At 38.5% G+C, this 21,295-nt stretch overlaps 2 protein-coding genes across 5 annotated transcripts in view; both read left to right on the forward strand.

The window, feature by feature from the left end:
- Window positions 1-509: 509 nt before the first annotated feature.
- Window positions 510-11,504, forward strand: LOC120795540 (sorting nexin-1-like). The gene is made up of 15 exons (XM_040137536.1): window positions 510-711; window positions 2,140-2,287; window positions 4,254-4,387; window positions 4,527-4,593; window positions 4,812-4,855; window positions 4,994-5,135; window positions 5,219-5,297; window positions 5,512-5,587; window positions 5,849-5,962; window positions 6,593-6,686; window positions 6,824-7,029; window positions 7,564-7,707; window positions 8,783-8,863; window positions 10,560-10,631; window positions 10,909-11,504. The coding sequence occupies exons 1-15, from the start codon at window positions 592-594 to the stop codon at window positions 10,957-10,959; spliced, it is 1,572 nt and encodes a 523-aa protein (XP_039993470.1). The 5' UTR covers window positions 510-591; the 3' UTR covers window positions 10,960-11,504.
- Window positions 11,505-14,313: 2,809 nt separating this feature from the next.
- The window catches only part of csnk1g1 (casein kinase 1, gamma 1), a 33,938-nt gene continuing 26,956 nt past the window's right edge, over window positions 14,314-21,295 (forward strand). For all 4 annotated transcript variants that reach the window (XR_005707610.1, XM_040129431.1, XM_040129449.1 and 1 more), the window contains exons 1-2: window positions 14,314-14,505; window positions 20,541-20,971. Coding sequence is in view for 3 of the 4 variants with exons in the window: in XM_040129431.1 (XP_039985365.1) it covers window positions 20,785-20,971 (187 nt within the window). In the remaining variant the exon portion in view is untranslated. The remainder of the gene's footprint in view (window positions 14,506-20,540; window positions 20,972-21,295) is intronic.

A 21,295-nucleotide genomic window follows, 5' to 3' on the forward strand; every position in this document is an offset into this window, starting at 1 on the left:
TGACACGTAGCGCAGTTCGACAGCAGCGCAAACGACCTCCTCCGCGGTTGCCGTGAAGTTGAGCCAACGCTTGTTCTATTCCACTGCATTACTTTGAGCAAGGTGCGGAAGTGGGTTTAGAAACTTATGAACGGGGCTTTTTTTTTTTTAGCACTGGGTCATGACAGACCACACTAATGCACATCCTAAAGGGGCAAACCGGGACACGTTTTCAGGGAAGGGGGACACGTGTGTAGGATGAGTGAAAATGTGTCAAGGCTCAGATTTAAAGCCTCGACTCTTGGCAATAATGCACTGCACATTATTAAAACTTACATCTGACAGCATTTGGTGTATTTGTGGTCACTTTCTGCCATCTTGTGTTCGTTTTGCATCTCTCTTCGAGGGGGGGGCACACCCCCGGCCATCCCTCTGGTCCCTCCCCCGGCCGGGAGTACCGAACAGTCCGGGTGTTTTATTGTGTACTGTGCCCAATGAACTGGCCTGTCGTGCGGCCCCGTCGACAGCAGGCGTCGCTGCAGCCGTTCGCGTTCAGCTTTCCTCCCCCTGCCCCGACTTCCGTCTACGTCAGTCACTCTCACAACAGGGACTATGGCGGCCAACTCGGACCGGAGTCCTCCTCCTTTCCCCGCAGCCGAGGAGCCAGAAGCGGGACTGCCTGACATGGCAGGCGGCGACAGCGACGAGGGAGAGGACATCTTCGTTAGTAACGTATGTCCGCGACGCGGCCGTGTTAATAGCAAACCTGTGCGCGGCGGGTGTGTCTGCAGTAGGTGAGCGGGTCAGAGCCGGGGAGTCAGCCTCTTTATCTGATCCGACCGGTGTTCATGACATCAAAAATAACCGCTGACAGAGGCGAGGGATGTTGTCAGATATCGTATAAAAGCAATGGAACTGTTTCATGAACTTAGCCGACGTTAGTTTGCAGTGCACAGACTGAGCAGTCTTGACTCGTAACTAGTGACTTTTAGCTTCGCTTCTGGCTTTTTTTTTTCTTTTCTTTTGGCCTGTCCTGGTGTTTAATTGTTAATTTAAACACGCTGCCGTTTCGATGTCCGGTTGAACGTCTCGTATTTTTTCCGTTAGGATTTCGTTAGATTTGGTTTTTTAGTAATCTCCGGATCACATGACCCCACCCAGCCAGCTTCTTACTCCTGCTTATCTGTGCCCAGTGGTGGAAGCGGCATTCACATTCTTAAGTAAAAGCACCACTGCAACAATGTATAAATACTCAATTGCAAGTAAAAGCCCTGCTTTCAAAACACGTATGCCGCCGTACAAAAGTGTCATCGTCATAATTTACTTAGTATGAAGTATCAAAAGTAAAAAGTTCTCGTGCAGTTACACGCCCACCGTGAGTGCTATATTATTGTATATGACATTACTAGATTGTTAGTACTGATGTGTCATTGTTTAAGTATCATTTTACCATTGTAGCTGCTCGTGGTGCAGCTGCTTTTGACAACATTATATACAGTTACCCAGTGTGGTCCAGTGATCCCCAACCTAGGGGACCCATCTAAAGGTTCACATGCTAAGTCTGAGGGGTCGTGAGACGATTCATGGGAAAGGAAAGATGAAGTTAAAAAAAAAAACAAAAAAAAAACCTGTACTCATTTTCTAGATTGTGTTATGTTCTTTTGCGAAAAATTCATTTGATTATTTGAGCAGATATTTAAATGTGAGAAGTTTAGTGGGAAATGTCCCTTCAGTGGAACCGCTGACAACTCGTAGACGTATGAAGCACCACAAGGAGTTGGGAGAAAGTGGTTTAATCTTTAACAATGTGTTGTATTTTATAAGCTTTTCATATGTTTTTTTTTTTATGTAAAACCTTAATCCGAAAAACAACTAGTAGCTAAAGCTGTCAGATAAATGTAGTGGGGTAAAAAGTAAAATATTTCCCTCTAAAACATAGTGGACTGGAATTGAAGAGTAGCATAAAATGGAAAAAATACATCAAATTGTACTCAAGTACAGGACTTGATTAAGTGTACTTATTTACTTTCCACCACTGTCTGTGTCTGTAAAGCGTCGTAACGGTCAAGAGACAGGACTAATTAACTAATCCTCTAATGCCATCCCTCCTCTTTGGTGTTTCTATGGCTCACGCACAACTCCCGTCCCTCCTGTCTGCAGAGTAACCCTGTGGCTGTGAGTCAAGAAGTGTCTCAGCCGGACCGTGTCAATGAAGAGCCTCCAGATTTGTTCAGTGAGGAGGAGGCCAGCAACACAACCGCCAAATCCAACGGAGTTCACGCTGATGATGACAACGACCTGTTTGCTGGTCAGGAAACATTTTCTACTAATAATTTCTGTCCATTTTATTCCTCTTAGTTTTAATTTTCCATTGCTTACAGGCCCTAAAAAGAATTCGAAGTCTTGTGAGGTGGTTTATTTTAAGCCTAGGTCATGCTAGACTATTTTAATGTAGATCTTAAAGGGGCATTCCGCTGATTTTCACGCAAGATGTCTTGTGAAGTTTACTAGTCAAGACCAAGTACAAGATACACAGATATGTATGAGGGCCTCTATCCCTTCCACATAGAACCAAATCCCCAAGACTGAAAGAGACACAAAGCGACCACAAACGACACAGCTCTTTGTGGCCTTTTTTGTATCAAATTGTGATCACTCCTCTGGCCCTGGTCACTAAACAGCCTCTCTTTGTGAGTGGGGCTGCAACTACAGATTAGTTTGATAGTTGAACAAAGCCTTAACAGTTGTTGTTGTTGTTTAGTGAACAAAACATTAGTAAATAGTGAAAAATGACTGTTACAGTTTAGCATCGCTTACGGTCACATATATCTTCAAAGTGCTGGTTTCGTCAACTGTCCCAAAGCTTTTCAGTTTATAATAATATCAAACCAAGAAAAGCAGAAAATCTTAACATTTTAGACTGGTGACTGCAAATGTAAGCCTGCATTACAAACTTTGGGCATGGATTACATGCATTTAATAGACAAGGGAAGTCTTGTGTAAGATGTTTTTGAGTTGCATTGTGGGAAATGTAGGATCCAATGTTTTTGGAGCTTGATTCCATACTTGAGACCAGAAGTCATGATATCTCGGTTTGTGCTGCATCAATTTTACTATTCTTTTTTTAAAAGTCTGTCTATACAATACTAAGGCCCTCAGTATTCCTGTGAGACAACATTACAACTGATACATTGAGTTGTTTGATTCATCATGTTAAATGAAGGAAAGGTTTCCCAAAGAAGGATTTGTTTGGTATTGATATGTAAAATCTAAACCATTATATTGGCACTGGTATCAAAAATTTGAAAAGATCCCAGATCTATTGAAAACCTGCACCAACTGTTAAATTCAGCTCACTGCCCATTTTCCACATACTGAGGTCCAGTTGGGGTTAATACATGCACCTGTACAAAACCTTTGCCAAAATAAAATAGAGTAACTTTAAAGTAAATGTATTAGCAAAATTATTATTTAAATCAGGAACTACCTGATAAAAGAATAGACAAGGTCACTTTTATTTGTAGTGCATTTGAATGCAGGTAAATTAATTGTAATTTACATTGCATGTTTACAGCAACACATAACATATACAATATAATTAATTAAATACAAGAAAGTAAAGAATAATGAAAGAGAGAATCCATCCACCATCATAAAGACATTGACAAGCCACCAACAATCACACAGTAACTAATCATAAGAAAAAACAGAAAAGTTTTCATTTCACTTTTAAACATTGACATAGCAATTTCAAGAGCCTCACTGTTTTTGATTCCCAATGCTCCAGACATGTTGCATGTCTTTACCCCAAAAATAATGAAAGTGGATACTCAGCCCTGGTTATTGCCAAGCCTGAGATCTTGATGTCATCTGGTCAACAGCCAAGAGGAGTTTGAAAGCAATAAAACAGAGGGTTATCACACATTTCACAAAGTATATGTCCCACTCGTTTTACAGAGGAATAAAATAGACTAAAATTAAGTTTAGAGGAATGGTATTGTGTGTAGATTAACCTGTGTGTAGTGAGTGAATGGAAAAAGTCTCACACATTTATCAATAATAAAGTTGTAGTTTATTAGTTATGTACATGTAAACTGTAGCTTTTGAATAATTAGACTACCAGTGCACTGTCCCTGATAAATTAGATGTGGTGCTTTTGTTTCACATTGTGTGTAGTGTGTGGTCCTGTCTGAAGTGTACTTCAGACATCTGTTTCTCTTTTCTTTTTGGAGGAAGAGAAGCATACATGAATCAAAAGTCTTTTCTTTCCCCAGATGCACATGTGGAGCTGAGCACAGACAAGCCTGGTAGCTCTGGCGGGAAGGAGCTCTCCACCTCTACTGGCTGTCGTCCTGCCTCCTCTTTCACTCAGAGCCCTGCACCCATGCAGCCCACCTCCTTGGAGCAGGTAGAGGCCACAGCCAAGCTTCCTAGGGGCTTGGGAACAATCAATTGCAGGAATGCTTTTGCAATGCATGCTTTGCAATTGCCAAGTAATTTGTCTGTTACTCTTTGAATTGTGTGACTATTCTTCTCTTTAATTACAGTTGGAGGACGAAGAAGCCAAGGATAGTTTTGATGTGGATGTTGCTGTCACCAACCCTGAGAAAGTTGGTCGGTCGCTGTTTGTTCATACTGTCTCATAACTATGATGCAGCTATCAGTAATTTCCAGTTTGTTCAGATGTTATTTGGAAAGTAGCTGGATAATTATAACACAGAATAGTTCACTTGTTTGGTTATAGCTCATTTTAAGAACCTAAATTCTTTAAATGCACAACTGAAACCTTATTAATTCTCATCTTCAATGTATCACCGATGTTTCTATCCTAGGAGATGGCATGAATGCATATGTGGCCTACAAAGTATCCACCAGGGTCTGTAGTCAAGCTTCTGTTGATACATATATTTTGTGTATTTTTACATGGCTCCTAAAACTGCCAATATATTTAAATCTTCACTATTGTTTCTTAGTATTTCGTTTTTTAAGTTCTCTGCCTTCCGTCTACCATCAGACTTCCTTGCCCATGTTCAGGAGTAAAAGCTTCTCTGTGAGGAGGCGTTTTAGTGACTTCCTGGGTCTTTATGAGAAGCTGTCGGTCAAGCAGTCGCTCCACGGCTGCATCATTCCACCACCACCCGAGAAAAGTGTCGTAGGTGGGTGCCCAGGTCTTTTTTTTTTTAAGTCTGTGTTTTTTTGCACTTTTTGTCCTTTTTCTGACTGTTATTTGGATCAACAGGAATGACCAAAGTGAAGGTGGGTATGGATGACCCGTCATCAGTAGAGTTTGTGGAGAGAAGAAGAGCCGCTCTGGAGAGGTAAGGATCTGTACATGTTTCTATCAGATGATAAATAATAATCATACCGGGCCAGCCTTTTTATTGATGCACAAATGTGTTTATGTTCACCACAAAGACATTTTAACTATATTTCTACCCAAACATAAGTTTTTGTGTGCATGTTTTATGTGTTAGTTTTTGGGCAGTACTACTTGTTACTCACGTTACTCTGTTGCCACTATGTATTTTGTAGATATCTTCAGAGAGTAGTGTCTCACCAATCTTTACTACAAGATCCCGATGTCCGTGAGTTCTTGGAGAGAGAAGATGTGGGTATTTTAAGATATATATAGATTTTGTTCTAGCAATAAGTTGGATAATGCCTTCATGTCCATTTGAGATTTTGTTATGTGCCTTGAGAAGGAATGCATAGTATTTTCTTTGAATAAGGATTTAAAAAAAAAATCTAAATTTCTTAATTTTATATTCTTAATTCTTGAGAATGATATTGCCAAAGTAACTCAGGTGCTATATTTTGACCCATTTGTCTGTGTGTGTGTGTGTGTGTGTGTGTGTGTGTGTGTTTGCAGCTACCCAGGGCAGTGAACACACAGGCGCTGAGTGGAGCTGGCTTCCTCAAAATGATCAATAAGGCATCAGACGCTGTCAACAAGATGACCATCAAGATGAATGAGTCTGACACTGTAAGGGGGACTCTGGATGAGTCAGGAAACTGTTGCGCTTGTGGCCTGTATATGGAGATAAATTTCATGATACCTTCATAGAGGTGTAAAAATCCATTGTTGGATAAACCCTGATAGATCAGTAGATGCACTGGAAAATTTAAACGATGAGGCAGTGAATATCCAAAAGCAGTATTTGGGATAATTACAAAATTGGACTATCATGAGAAAATTATCCGTCATTTTAGACGTAAGAACGTGCGAAATAAAATGTGTGGTAGTGTTTTTTGAGTATTATATTATATATTTTTTTGTATCTATCTTAAACTGTTTGTGTTTTATAATTACTATAAGCAGTTGTGGAGCACGATAACCTAATATCATTACTGAATGATATGATTGTTTCTGTAAAGAGAAATACTGAGTAACCAGGATAGATAAATATAAAGGATATTTTATTGTTTGAACTGAAAGTATACTAATTATCGATGCATACGGGGTTATTTTATACTTCTAATCACAGTGTATTGAAGTAATGTAGCCGCCGTACTTGAAATTATAGCAAGACAAACAGCACTGCTATCCTGGACATGATAACATTTCTTGGTTGTGTTTTTTCTTGGTACTGTCTTCTTTTGCTGCGTGTCTCAGTGGTTTGAGGATAAGTTCCAGGAGGTGGAGAATGAAGAACAGCAGTTGAGGAAGCTTCATGCCGTGGTCGACTCCCTGGTCAATCACAGGAAGGGTGAGCTTTCCAATTTTTTTTTTTTTTTCTTTTTTAACCAAATTGTTTCAACTGTGGAAACAGATGAGTACAGCTGCCAAAATCTTTTAGGGTGAAACAAGGAGACTGAATAAGTTTTCTGTTTCCTCCAACACCAGAGCTGTGTGGGAACACGGCAGTATTTGCCAAAAGTATGGCCATGTTGGGAAATTCTGAGGACAACACAGCCCTGTCACGGGCCCTGTCCCAGCTGGCAGAGGTGGAGGACAAGATGGAGCAGCTGCACCAGGAGCAGGCAGCCAGTGACTTCTTCATCTTTGCAGAGCTGCTGGCTGACTACATCCGCCTGATGGGTGCTGTGCGGGTAAGCTGACAGCTGCAGAAGGATAGATAGACAGTAGGAAAAAGTAAAGATAATATGAGGTGGAGATTGTTCAGAAGCAGGGAGGCCTGGGAAAATAAATCTTGAAGACTTCCAAAAAACCTCTTGAATATTTTGAATCACCATTATCCAATAAAACTAAGTCATAACATTGCTTTTCTGTGTAGGACATTAAAGAAAGGGACAGGATTACCTGTACAGAAGGTTCTGTACTTTAGTGAGGGAAAAATGGTGTTTTAAATCTGGAAATTGCAAAAAGTGTCGTTTGAGCTAGTTTGTAATGCTTTAACGCAAGCTAAAACTAATCACTGCAAGTGTGCGGTATGCTCAACTTTCTTTCTGAACCTTGCATTTTGTTAGAGCAATCTCTAATAGACCAGGATCATGGTACTAGTTCACAGTTTTATTAAAAACTTGATACCTGTTCTTTGGTAAGTGAAATGATCAGGTGTTGTTTTCACAACTTGTGAGCTTGAGAGAAAAACCTACAATGTTATTTAAAATGGATGTCCACAGAGCTGTTTTGACCAGCGCGTGCGAGCGTGGCAACGATGGCAGGAGGCTCAGAGCACACTCCAGAAGAAGAGAGAGGCCGAGGCCAAGCTGCTGTGGGCCAACAAGCCGGACAAACTGCAGCAGGCCAAAGAAGAGATCACTGAGGTAACAAAAACAGTGACCATACAGCTGCTGCAGCATTTATCCAAGCCTAAAAGGTCTTTACATTGACACAGGCCTCTGGGTTATGTTACAGTACGGCATGAGCTGTAAAGTCCTTTTACATAGTTTTAAATTCCAAATACAACACGCAGATGATCGTACAAGTTTGACTGGTAATTTAAAAACAGCAAAAGAAGTGTAAAGTCATGTGGTTCTGAGGGCAGTACAAGTCTCTCTCATTACCACCCAGCTGACTAATAGTTATAGTCCACTATTTAAAAGAGGAGCATGCTTGTTCTTCCAGTTTTTAAGTTGTTGCTAGGGATTAAATGGTTGACCTTTTGTCAAACGAGGAGATATCACAGTCATTTTGTTTAATATTTGCTGTCAAGTATCCAATGATAAGAATAGAAAGAAATATCTGGCAAAAATTGTGATAATGGATTAACTTTTTAAGTCCTCTATCAAGCAGAAGTTTTAAACATCTGCTGGTTCCATCTTCTCAAATGGGAATATTTGCTGTTTTTCTGTCTTATTTGTGATTCAAAGATGTCACCTTGAGCTATGTGAGGGTCATATTTCACAATTTTTTGACATTTTATAAACTAAATGATTAATTGAAAAAATAATCGCTCAATCAATTTTGAAAAATAGTCATTAGTTGCAACCCTAGATGGAAACACTTTCTTAAAAATCGCTTAATAAACCTTTTGGATATGAATTAAGTTTCTTTATCCTGCACATGAACAAACAATGTAGAAGCACCATTACATCTCCCACAACAGTGCAACTACTGCATGTACCTGTTGTAGTATTTTGGCTAGTGCCACAAGTGTATTTTCACGAAAACTGTGTCCTATTTTTTTCAGCTTAGATAGATTACTGTATTTTTAGATAAGGACATCCTGTGTAACAGGTGTTTGTAGTCCTTCAGACTAACAAGCTGCTGTGTATTTGTTAATGTTTAAAAGAATATTAAGGGTTGTGCTCTAACATTTTAATATCACATGCTGGAAAATATCAAGATATTAATACTTAGTTAATTTTTTTTTGTTTTCCTTCTCATGTACGTTCTCAGTGGGAGGCAAGAGTTACTCAGTATGAGAGAGATTTTGACAGGATTGGCATGACTGTACGCAAGGAGGTTCTCAGGTTTGAGGTATGTTGATGTATTTATAATTTCTATAAAAAGTTTTTTTTTTTTTTATGTTTTATTGTCTTACTACAGCTTTGGATCAATGTAGATTCAGTGTGACTTTTTTTGACACTGATCATAGGGCTGCACGATAAATCGTTTTTGAATCGCAATCTTGATTCACACCCCTCTGCGGTCGCATTTTTACCTGACAACAATTCTGCCATGTTTGCATTAACACGGAGATCAACTGCATCAAACCAAGCGCTCCCTTTTCTCCCTAATCCATTACAACAAATGACAGAACTGTGTTTACACCGCGTGATGATCTGTACGCAGGAAAACGGGGAAGATTTGAAAAACAAATCTAATGTGTGTGTCACGGTGAAATAAAAAAGCAAACTGAGTCATATAGATTTTGATATGCCACTGCTGTGCGCAACTTATAAATAGTTTGTCACTCAAGTTTTACTGTCAGCATATTGTTGGTTGCACCACAGTATGTGTAGTCTGCAAGAAGTGGGTACCCTGGCTGTGCAAAGTTGACATGAGTCTCACATTTAAGTAATGATCATATTGTTTTTCCATCTTCCTGAAGAAAATATGTGATCCAATCATAATAATACAGAGAGATTATGTTGTTCAAGCATCGTGAAAGAATTGTGTTCTGGTTTTAAAAAAATCGGGATTCGCAGTCTACCTATAATCGTGCAGCCCTAACTGATCAACAGAGAAAGACCCTTTAATCTCAAAGTCAATACTTTTTCTAGGCACTGTATATTTGACCGTCTGAACATGTATGGCTTCTCCATTAGCACTAATACTATAAAGAACAACTTTATTGTGAGACCAACACGTTTCAGCTTGTGGCCTTCATCAGGATCATCATAAAGCACATTACAAAGAACATTTAAAATAGTATTCTGGGCCATCACAAGGTACACAGTTTTTCATGTCTGTCTTTAAACAATAGTCAGGTGCCCATATAAACAATGGGACAGGTTTTGATGGCTGTATTTAAAATATTCTTCATGTGATTTCATTGTAAGTGATGGGGGACAAAATTCACAGTCCTTGTTTTATACGAAAATGAGTTCAAAAGTTTATTTAAAGCTAATATGAGGCTTCAGCAGTGGATACCTTCCAAAGTTATGACTTTTTAGAATGATATTATCTCTCTGTATTTCCCCGTTGAGCTGCAGTAGAGTCAATTTTATACTAAAAAGGTTTTAACTTGGATGGCTGAAGCCTCGTATTGCTCTAGCTTCAGATAAACATTTGAAAACATTTTTGCACAGAACAGGGTCTTAAGATTTTGTCCCCCATCGCTTAAATTGGCAGTGCATTAGGAGGGGATCGTTTAATGGCCATAGGAGGACCAATTACAACACACAAAACCTGTTTCAATGTTCATATGGACACTTGCCAATTGTTTTAAGACAGACCAAAAAAATGTGAGCCTATCGTTTAAAAAAAAAAAAATGTTATACTCATCCTCGCGTTCTTTTAAATATGTTTTATGATGACCCTGATAAAGGGCACAAGCTGAAAGGGTTGGTCTCAAAATCAAGTTATTTATACTACTTGTCTTGTGGGAGTTTTTATCTCCTCAGACTTTTCCGTGCACCTTGGAAGTAGGTGAAGTACTGCCAGAAATTCCTACAACTGGCTTTTCCATTGGCAGAGAGCTTGAGGTGTGACAAAACCTTTGTCTTTTCAGAAAGAAAAAGGCAAGGATTTCAAGAGCCAGATAATCAAATATTTGGAGGCAATGCTGCAGTCTCAACAACGGGTAATCATTAAACTATATCAAGTATTAATATATAATAATCAACACGTACATCCACACATTACTCAGTTTGCTTTACTTTATCAAATTAAAGGATCACTTCTGTACCCAAAGTTAAGTGTTAAGTATAGTGTTTAATTATTATTATTTTGTTATTATAATGACTATTAAATATTGGTTATAATTAGTATTTATTGACATTTTGAAAGCTATTGAATGTCTAACTGCCACAATCTATTTTAACTAGCTTTTTATTTTTCCTGTCCCAATTGTATTCCAGCTTATAAAGTTTTGGGAGGCATTCCTGCCTGAGGCAAAGGCAATAGCTTAATGAAGAGAGAGACTTTTCAAAGACCCCAACTGCCTTTTTTGAACACTTTACCTCTTGACCAGAAACTGAGAGGACAATTTTGAAACACGCAAGAAACTTCCATCCATTTTTTCTTTCGTCTTTTTAATCATAGTGTATTCTCTTATCTTGTACAGTTCTTTGATATAATAAGCTGCCGCATTTACATAACATTTCTTTTCTTTGTTTACGTTCTTGACTTAAAGATGGTACCAAGCAAAATCCAACGGAGGTTAACCTGGCCATGGTATTTGTAAAACCCACTGTCAGTGGGATATATATTTATGTTTCTTGCTTAAACCAGTATATTAAAGAGTTAACACTGAGGTACTGCCCTCGAGTAACATTGTCTATAGTTTACATTAGAAGATAGAAGTATGTAAGTCATTCCAGTCTCTTAACAGCTTATGTTGATGGATGCATGTCAGGTAATGTTTTGATGCACTAAAATGTATTGTACAGTTGGAAAAGCTGTTTAATTTTTCTAATAAAATACCACTATTGATGACTGAGGTCATTGACCAGGAGTATTGGCACATTGTTACAGCGTATCCCACGGTGAATATTACATCATAGAAATCGTATTCAAAATCAGATTTGACAAGGTTACAGGCTTGTCGGAGTTGTTAAGAAATGATAAAAGAAATGTAAGGTTAGAGTGAGTGCAGGTGGAGATAATGCAATCACTGCTTTCTTGGTATCTTCTACGATGGTGTATTTGCTAGAATCATGTTTATTATATTAATCAGTTTCTTCCATAACAGCTTTAGGTACTTAGATTTTCTTGTGTCAGAGATTGAGGCCCATAGGAAGTTATTTGGAACTGCTGCAGAGATTGTTTACTGCCCATGTGAAAGACTCTTGACATGTATGTACACATGTACAGTACTTGAATTGAATCATGCAACCTTTGTCAGATATTATTTGTAATCATACATTTTTTCGATAAACTGGTTTACTGATGACAGAGAGGCACAGACGTTGAAGTGATACGGTCCCTTATTTTCTTATTCAGCATTTGTAAGTGTAGTTTTTATGTCATGTCATATTTACGTAAGAATGTGCTTTATTTTTGTAACCACTTTGCATTAGCACACACATTTTCCTGGAAATGCTATACAGGTAGATGTATAAAATAAAATAAAATATGATTGGTTAAGCTTTGGGCACTGTTTTTTATTTGTTTTTTGTAATTGTTGTTGGTGAGTTCCCATTTCAGCTCAGTAATATGGGTGAATTATGAAACAACTGGCACCCTGGTCTTAAAAATGTTAAAGGCCCTCTTGAGATTTCAATCATTTTATCTTTTTCAGATCTTTTTTGAAAGTTAAGCATGAATTTAAAGTGCTGCTGTTGGTTGGAAATTGCATCTGAACTTCAGAATTTTGTTCATGCTGTAGATGCGCTGTGTAAATCCTTCCCAAAGCTTTGTGACACAGCAGATCCACACATTATACCCAAACTCTTGGACACTATACACAATAATATTGGGCTTGTGATACAGGTTATATCTTCTTAAAACAGAGCTTTTTGAGTGTCAAACATTTAACTAAAATCCAGATCCAAAATCATCTGCGAATCCTTGGGTGCTGGTCAAACGCAAGCAATAGAAGAGACTGGAAAATAAAAAAAGGGTTTTGGTTCGCACCAAAAAACTCAGCTCTGGACCGTCTTAAAACTGAGATTTATTTAGGAATTTTCTGCAATTGCATTAACAAGTCCCCTTTTATACTTAAATGAACTCTCAAGCTCAATTTATAAGCCAACATGGACTTAAAAAAAAACAAAAAAACAGAAATTTGAACATCTACAATTCCATGACAACATCAGCTAATGAGTTTCATGTGATATAATCGAAAGCTCCAAAACAGCTTCTAAATGGACTTCAACGTTAGATTGTTTTGTCAACTGCTGTTTCCAAGGTCAAGATTGAACTTTGAAGCTCAATATTTAAATTGCCTTACTTATTTTGATGTACGCTTACTGTAGCTGAATTGTTGGCAGAATATTAGGACTCGTGTGGAGATCTGGAGCAAAAAAGAAATTTTTGACTGAGCTCCTGGAGTGTCCAGTGCGACATGTTAATAACCCTTGAGGGCTGCAAGTAACTTATTACTTTCATTATCAGTTAATCTAACAAGTATTTTCTCAACCATTTGTTTGGCCTTTAAAATATCAGAAAATAGTGAGTAATGCCTATGACCATTTCTTAAAGCCCATTGTCCTAGAAATAATCCAAAACATCACTTAAAACAAAGAAAAACAAATCCTCACATTTGAGAAGCTGTAACCAGCAAATGTTTGGAATTTTTTTGTTTGAAAAGTGACTTAAACTAACGGGCAGACACACATCAAATCAGGTTTTTGCAGTGCTGAAAGAGGTATTTACTGTAGATCCTTTACTTACGTAAAAGTACTTATACCACAACGTAAAAATACTTAATTAAAAATGAAGGTCCTGCATTCAAAATCCTAATTAATTAATAGTGCAGAGTATTATCAGCAAAATGTATTTAAAGGATCAAAATTAACTACTCGTACTGCAGAAAAATAGGCCTGGACTGACATATTATTATATATTGAGTTTTAACACTGATGCATCAATGTGTGCGTAGTGTTTTACTGTTGAAGAAGCTCAAAGTGGAGGTAGTTTAGTCTAGTGGTTCTCAACCAAGGGGTCGGGCACCTTCGAAGGTCACAAGAGAAATCTGAGGGGTCATGAGATGATTAATGGGAGAGAAAAGAAGAAAACAAAAAGGTCTGCATAGAAAAGTTTCATTGCGTTTTTTGGACTTTTTCTCAAAAAGTCTACTCCACTACTGGTGGAACTGCTAACAACCCTTAGACATCTGAAACATAACAAGGAGGCCGAGGCAGATACTGCGTTTTTCCTTAGAGGTCACAATCAAAAAATGTTGGGAACCACTGACTAAATTTTTAACCATGTCTTATATTTTACAATCTTACAGGTGTTTTCGTGTAAAATTTTAATCTGAAAAGAAACTAGTCACTATAGCTATTAAATAAAACCAGTTTAGTAAAATGTACAAAATCTTCCTCTGAATTGTAATAGAACAGAAGTACAAGGTGGCATTTAATTTAAATAGTCAAGTACCTCAAAATTGTACTGTAAAAGTACAGTACTTGAGTAAATGTACTTTGACCACTGGGTTTTTTGAGATGCGGACTGATATCTAGGTGTGCTTTGGTATGGTTTTAATAGTTAAACCATACAGTTAAAAGGATTAATAGTTAATTAGCCTATTCCAGTCTGACCTGGAAGTGTGCGTGGTGAGGCGGGCGGTGCCGTGTTTCTACATCCGGTGTGTTCGAACGTTTCTCGGGCAGCGAAGGCAGACGAGCAGCGAAGAATGGAGAGCGCTGCTAGCGAGACTCCGCCGTTAGCGTGAAACATCAGTAACAACAAGTAACACCGAAAACCTCACATTAAGCTCCAGGCATTCGTGTACACTTGGCGTGACAAATACACAAGCTGTGTCCGGATCGTCTGGATTTATCGCAGCGAAGGTGAGACAGCTGTGTTTGCTTGCGGTGATGTAGCAGACCAACATTTGTTAGTAGGCTTTGGCTGTTAGCTAATATTTTCGCCGCTAACGGAGCTAATTTCCTTGTTGCGCTCGGACCAGCTGTCAGCTACCCATGAGTAGGTGTTAGCTAAGGCGTTAACACCAAGCAGCGATTCTGGCTGCTTTATTTGCTGCCCGCTTACCTCAGTGTTATGATTAACGAGGAGATGTCTGTATCGCGGTTCTTGGCAGAACATATTTTAACCCAGACCAGCCACCATGGCTAAGTAGTGTTTGGCTAACGTTAGCTTTGTGGCTGGTTGGTCAGGTTTTATGTTGGCAAGCTGGGAAGCTAACTTGGCTAACGTTTAGTTTGCTTACTAATCGATGTGACCACCATCAATGTTGGGCTGCCAAGGCTGGCTTTATCCCGTGAAACATTGGCTTGCAACTGCCAACTCGCTTCCTTGTTTTGACTGAACCGGAGGCCTGCTTACAAAGGATCGAACATCTTTACATTAGCCTCAGCTGCCTGTATCCAACACGTCCTCACATATGTGGTATTATCGCTGCTTCTCGGTGCAAGGTTGGGGATGCACGGGCAGGATGGCACAGAATATAAAATTAGCCAATTTAACCAAGGCCCCTTCTGAGCCTGGTCACCGTGGGCAGAGTTGTATTGAAGCATTTAACTGGTGCAAGTTTGATTTATAGAAGTAAATGTCAAGTTAAATTGTACCTCCCAGTCTAGGTACAATTAAAATTCTCTTTGCTCATGGTCAAATACGCATAGCTAAGGTGGGGTTTCCCTAGCTCAACTGCATACATGACTCGTTTCTGAATCAGTCAAGTAGCTGAAGGAGAGAGAGGCTGGCATAAATAAAATTCTGTGTTGCATTTATTATAATGATCATAATAAAGTAGAACACTTCACCAAATTCATGCCTGAAGAAAATCACTGTTTACAGGCTAATCCCCAAACTCCACATTTAAGTAAAAAGTTGTGCAAGGTAATTCATTATCTGCTAAAGTTGAGTTCAAAAGCTTGCACCTCCACATATGCGCAGCTACTTACTATATAATGTAGACTACCTAAGTAAAGTTCAAGTCAGCAATACGTTGTCTTTACAACGTGGACGATATACCTCTAAATCTAAATTCCCACCAGTTGCAGTTCATAAGTGCTGGTTTTAAGGAGAGAGGCAGCTGGTAGCTGGCACAGCCACAGTGGGAATCTGCAACGTTGGCAGGCCCCCCTCTCAGGCTGATCTTTCCACTGAAGGTTAATCACTCCATGCAGAGCCTTTATGTTTCTGTAAAAATGAAAAGATGTCAACAGAGTAGTCATTTTTAATAGACGGTAATCATCTAGAGGCATTTCAGTTTCTCAAGATATTTTGACAGGCAAGTCTTCATTGCCACTTCAGTGTGTTACTGAATATACCAGTGAATGGTTCTGGATTTTAAAACTAGGTATTAATCAGTTTCATAAAATAAAATGTTTCAATTTTGACTAACAACATCATCAAACAAACCTTTTGTCCAGCTTTTTGGTGTCAGTCTTACTGCCATGGTTTTTTACCTGTGATTAGAGAGTGAACAGTTTTGTTTATGTGTATGTTTTGATGCTTTTCTCGACAGCATAGTGAAAATAATACTGTCATTATAGCTTGTTTATCTATTTTTACAAATACCAAATCCCTGTGTCATCATTTTCGGTGAGACTAGAACTAAAAAATAAAATAATCTGATGCATATTTTCTGCTGAAAGAATATTAATGATGTGACACAGATGTGAGATGAGCGTAACATTTTGTCTCTAGTCACAACAACTTAATTTGGAGAGCATCTTCAGTAATATGACACAGTTCCTGTTTATGCAGAATGAACTTCATTCTGAAGTGTAGAGCAGTGGATATTCTCACAATGGAAAAAGGCAATTTCACTTGAACAGAGTGATGCAAAAAAATATATATAAAAAATATGCAATGGTATTATTAGATGGAATTTTTGTTTATGCCTATTTATACGCAGGTATGAGGTTAGCTCGTCAATTAAATTTCGTTTAAATTGTCTGCAACTTTCCAGGAAGCAAAATAAGTGGGGAATCAAATGTATGAATTATAAGAATGTAAAACCTTTGTGTATTACTTGCATTTAATGTTAAATAGGTTCATAAGTCAATGCACTTAATGTTACCGTTCCTTGAGCACTCATACAGGCCATGCCAGTATCGAATTAAACTATGCAAAAATGATCACTATATGAAACATCAGGCTTTGGCCCTCATACTTCTATACCATCATCAAACAGGCGGCCACATTTACCACTCTTCTACTCTAGTCCAGCACCAAACCAACTGAAGTATCCACTATGAAACTAACTATGACATTCAAAATACAAAGCGTGGACACCGTAAAAACAACTGAACTACCTCAGCATTTCTCCAACATGCTCATCAGCCTAAAGATTTCACTTGTTGATCATGAAGGGTCCATAAGCTAAATCTGTAATGGGAAGTGAACGTATAAAATCCTTTCATGACTTCTCCCCCTGAGATGTAAAATGACTTTTATGGGATGCCAAAAAGTGTGTATCCTCAAACATTTCCTCATTTATCAGGAGACATGATTCCCCCACAGGGATAGAGGCCGGGAATTCCCCACTTGCATCAAAACTGAAGAAGCCATTATTCAAAACCGAAGAAGCCATTTGTTTAGACCACAGAACATTTTCTATTCCTCAGTAACGGTCCTGTTGATTACTTGAATTTGTTCTTCACTCTATTAATTAGGTGGTCGACTGAGATGAATCTACACAGACTTGAACATCCGTGCAACATAATAAATTGCAATTTAAAGCAGTGGCTCCATAGTATTTTAATAATTGATAATAATAATTCAATCCACCACACCACCGCCACTTAGTATGTCCTAAAAAAAGGCTATAGAGTTGGGTCGACACCTCTGACACAGTTTAAGCATATTGGATTGCATTACATTTTGCAGCTGTAGATATTTTCTCCACCCCCATAAGCTAAATGAAACAAAATTGCAATGCGAGATTGAAATGGGGTGGCAAGACCTTCTGTATGACTTAATATACTGAACAAAATTAACTAAACTAACATTTATTTAATAATGAGCCTCCTAAGACATAAATAACACACATATATCAATAAGCAGAGGAAACGATACACAAGTAGGTAAATCATACCTAGAGGGTCATTAAAGCTTTTAATGTGATACACCTTTGTAATTAAAGGTTGCAGATGTTTTGCCCCCTTCACGAAGTGTAGAATTAGTGCCTGATATAGTATGATTTAAGTTCTTGTCTCACTTTAATGTTTACTTTTCCATCCTAATCCTAGGTTTAGGCATGTCTGAACATGTTTAAAATACAGTCTGGCTGTGGTGATATGATCTTGCTGGTAAAACAAATGACAAATCCATGAAACCGGCAAAGAAACAGTACATTCAGTTTTATTTCCAGAAATGAAAAACATGTTGGCCTCATTAGATTTACACTTTGTACAGTGGTCTCTCATACATGGCAGCACCTGTGACAGAAGTATTATTGTGCCATTCAACATCAGGAAATCGCTCCCTGACTTTAATGTGAAAACACCTTTTAAAGTGAAGCTTGCAGATAATTTGCTCCCAACGAACTAGGTTAAAACCGGAAGAACTTAAAACTGACCTGGTGTCAGCCCTGCGTGTTGCATTATCATCTTAATAATACACTCACATTTCAAAAGAAGCTTTTAATATAGAGTCGATTTTAGCGTCATTATTGTGGATGTGAAGAAAGTTTTAAAACATTTTATCAGCCTTAATTTATTTAATTTGCGTGACGAGAAATAATAAATGGGCAACAATGTGACAACCCAGTGTCAGCTGATTAGTTAGAATTAATCATTCCTTTTCTCCTTGACCAATGTCCAAACTGAAATGTACCTACAAATTCGATTCTTATTGAATCTTCAGTGTATCCTTTATATTGTAGCAACAGCTTTGAATAAACTGATACTTTAAAGCTCTCTTTAGCAGTATTACAAGGTCAGGTATAATGGTGTGTGTCTGTGTGTGCGTGCGTGCGTGCGTGTGTGCGTGTTTATTTTTTTATTTATTTTTTAATCATCCTGCCGCCACCACAGAGTTTGTGTTTGAAAATGGTAACCTGAGCAAATCTAAACACCGATACACACAGGATTACAGTAGACCAAAAATGATTATTTGTACAATGGAAGCTGTTACAGATCACCACTGGTCTTTGCTGAAAACCTGTTTTATAGTCATGTTGTTCTCTTTCTGATTTTATGTAACAGCAACAGTGCACAGTTGCCCTTGAGTGCAAACTAGCTGTCTTTGATGCTGAGATCTGTGCAGGCAATACTGAGCATGAGTCATCCGGAAGCCCACACACAAATACTTTGAGCAGCAGCCTTTCCATGCTCAGGAATTACAGCATTGTCATGAAAACATTAGTCGCTGCTGGTTTTTATTGAAAACATAAAAAGTTGTTTTCAATGGAAAACATAGAACAGTGTTGTTTTGGTTTTTTTTTTTCTTTTGTTTTTTTTTAATATATATATCTTGGGCTGAATAATTAGTTAGAATCATAATTAATGGAACTGGCAACCTGCCTAATTTACAGTTGACATTTTGTCTGCAGATTGCTTCAGTACACTAACTTGCTGAAGATGATGAACAGAATAGGAAGTCCCCAAAGAGGCAGTTTATAAACATCTTATGTCTTAGTGATTGCTTAATCATACAACAAACTGCCAGCTTGTTTTATAATCACATCATTTCATATTTGCATAATTCTTGCCCATGGTGGAAGGGGGTAGATTAAACCAAAATGATTTTTCTGAGCGCTTGGCAAAATCAGATCAGTGTCCATCAAGTTAAGCTTTTCTGTCCTTGCGAGAAGACGTAGATTTATATAATTGTTTACATAATATCCCCTGCCAACATTGTCTGCCAGGCTTGTAGCAGTGGGTGGTGGAGAGTCTTAGATGCCTTCATGATCACAAAGTATGACTTGAGATTTGTGTTGATGCTCAAACTGGTTGCTGTGTTTTCTGTGACCACTGTGGCATGATGACTATCTCTTTAGCCCAGCAGTGCTGTTGCAGTGAGCCACTTCTGTCCTCATTTAGCACTGTCTACTTGTAAACAGTGATTTTTTTTCTTTTTTTTTTTTTCAAATCATGTATATGACTCATGACCTTCAAATTGAGTTAAACCTGCTATCGTATGGTGAAATTAAAATTAGAAATTTTTAACTTTTTAACTGTTAAAATGTCACTGGGAAAGCTATAGTGACTACTGGTGATTACATATGTGGTCCTGAATATTCACTTTGACAGAAAGCTTCTGGAAGAGATAACATTAGCAAATGGAGATTTTTTTCCATTTTTAAAAAGTGTAAATGTAGCTGCCAAAGTGTAATGTAGCTGCCCCACTATGCCTTAATGTCATGACTTTTCCCCCAAGTGAAACTTAAATGACAATATATCTGCCTTACCTCTGCCACTGCCCCCAACCAAGGCACTTGATCATATTTTAAGCCCAATTCACTTCCAATGTCTGCTTTATTTTACTTTGTGTTGCGTCTATTCCCTTCTTGAGGCAGAGGCATGTTTTTAAAGTAGTTAAAATGTCCTCCGTATAGAACTACTTTACACAGACATTTGCCATGTCTACAATGCTAGTGTTTTCATTTTCGGCACGACAAGGTATCGTAATTGTGATTGAAATTTTATTTTGGCTGTGATAATTTTGTGGTCAGTGTTTTTATGTTTGTAAGAGCTAATAAGATATTTGTGCAGTTTCAGCTCTTTGGTAAAGGAGCATACTGAAAAAGATCCACCCACAGGTTGTAGTTGTGTCCTTAATAATTTTTGGGGATTTTGTTAGAGTAACATGGGGGACAACTCCTTAGGACCACACTACCGTGTTCCATGTGCTGCTCTTTATAGAAAATTAAGGTCTTATCCCTTTGTCATATATTGTGCTCTGTCTGCTGCAGGTCTTCCACCTTCTCCTTGCTCTGACAAATGTTGAGGTCAGAGATCACCCTGTGCGACAACTGTTAGAGGTGACGGGGTGAGGACGGGGAGGAGTGTTGGTTAGCTGTACCAGGTTTTGTCTCATGAGAGTGACTGTGCCGTGCAGGCACTGCCAGTGACCAGGGCTGTGGCTGTGGTGGGCCCGGCCCAGGAGGCCTTCTTGTACATCACTCCAGGCTCCCGCTGACCTGTGCTGCTCACACCATGGATCCACAAAGAGATAAATATGGGGATCGGCCTGCCAGGAGCACTAAAGTTTCCCAGGGCAGCCGCAGCGGACACTCGTCCCGACCATCTGGCTCTTCAAGCTCCTCTGGAGTCCTCATGGTGGGGCCAAATTTTCGTGTGGGCAAGAAGATTGGCTGTGGAAATTTTGGTGAATTGAAGCTTGGTAAGTTGAGTCTAAATCCTGTGTTAAATGGTTCGAGACAAAATCAACTTTGAAGTTTTTATATCAGTTCTTAATGGTTGTGTGTGTACACTCAGTTGCCAGTTTCTTAGGTACACCTCACCAAAACTAATGGAGTCTAATACACCAATCTGGCAATAAATTGTGCCTTCATGAAGGTTGTTATGTTAAGTTTTAATTTAAACAGTTTTAGGGAGGTGTTGATTCAACTTTATGGTCATTTTAAAGGCTGGAGTTTAGGGAGCTGTTTAATTGTATTGCATTATAAGGAGATATGTTACTAATATTTTGCCCATCCCATTACGT

The sequence above is a fragment of the Xiphias gladius genome, chromosome 1 (genome assembly GCF_016859285.1).
Source record: "Xiphias gladius isolate SHS-SW01 ecotype Sanya breed wild chromosome 1, ASM1685928v1, whole genome shotgun sequence".
Classification (NCBI taxonomy): domain Eukaryota; kingdom Metazoa; phylum Chordata; class Actinopteri; order Istiophoriformes; family Xiphiidae; genus Xiphias; species Xiphias gladius.

Coding starts and splice junctions, on each gene's coding strand:
- LOC120795540 (XM_040137536.1), top strand. CDS start 592: ATGGCGGCCAACTCGGACCGGAGTCCTCCTCCTTTCCCCGCAGCCGAG. Junction 5,963..6,592: donor AGATGAATGAGTCTGACACT/GTAAGGGGGACT, acceptor TGCGTGTCTCAG/TGGTTTGAGGATAAGTTCCA. Junction 8,864..10,559: donor AGGAGGTTCTCAGGTTTGAG/GTATGTTGATGT, acceptor TTGTCTTTTCAG/AAAGAAAAAGGCAAGGATTT.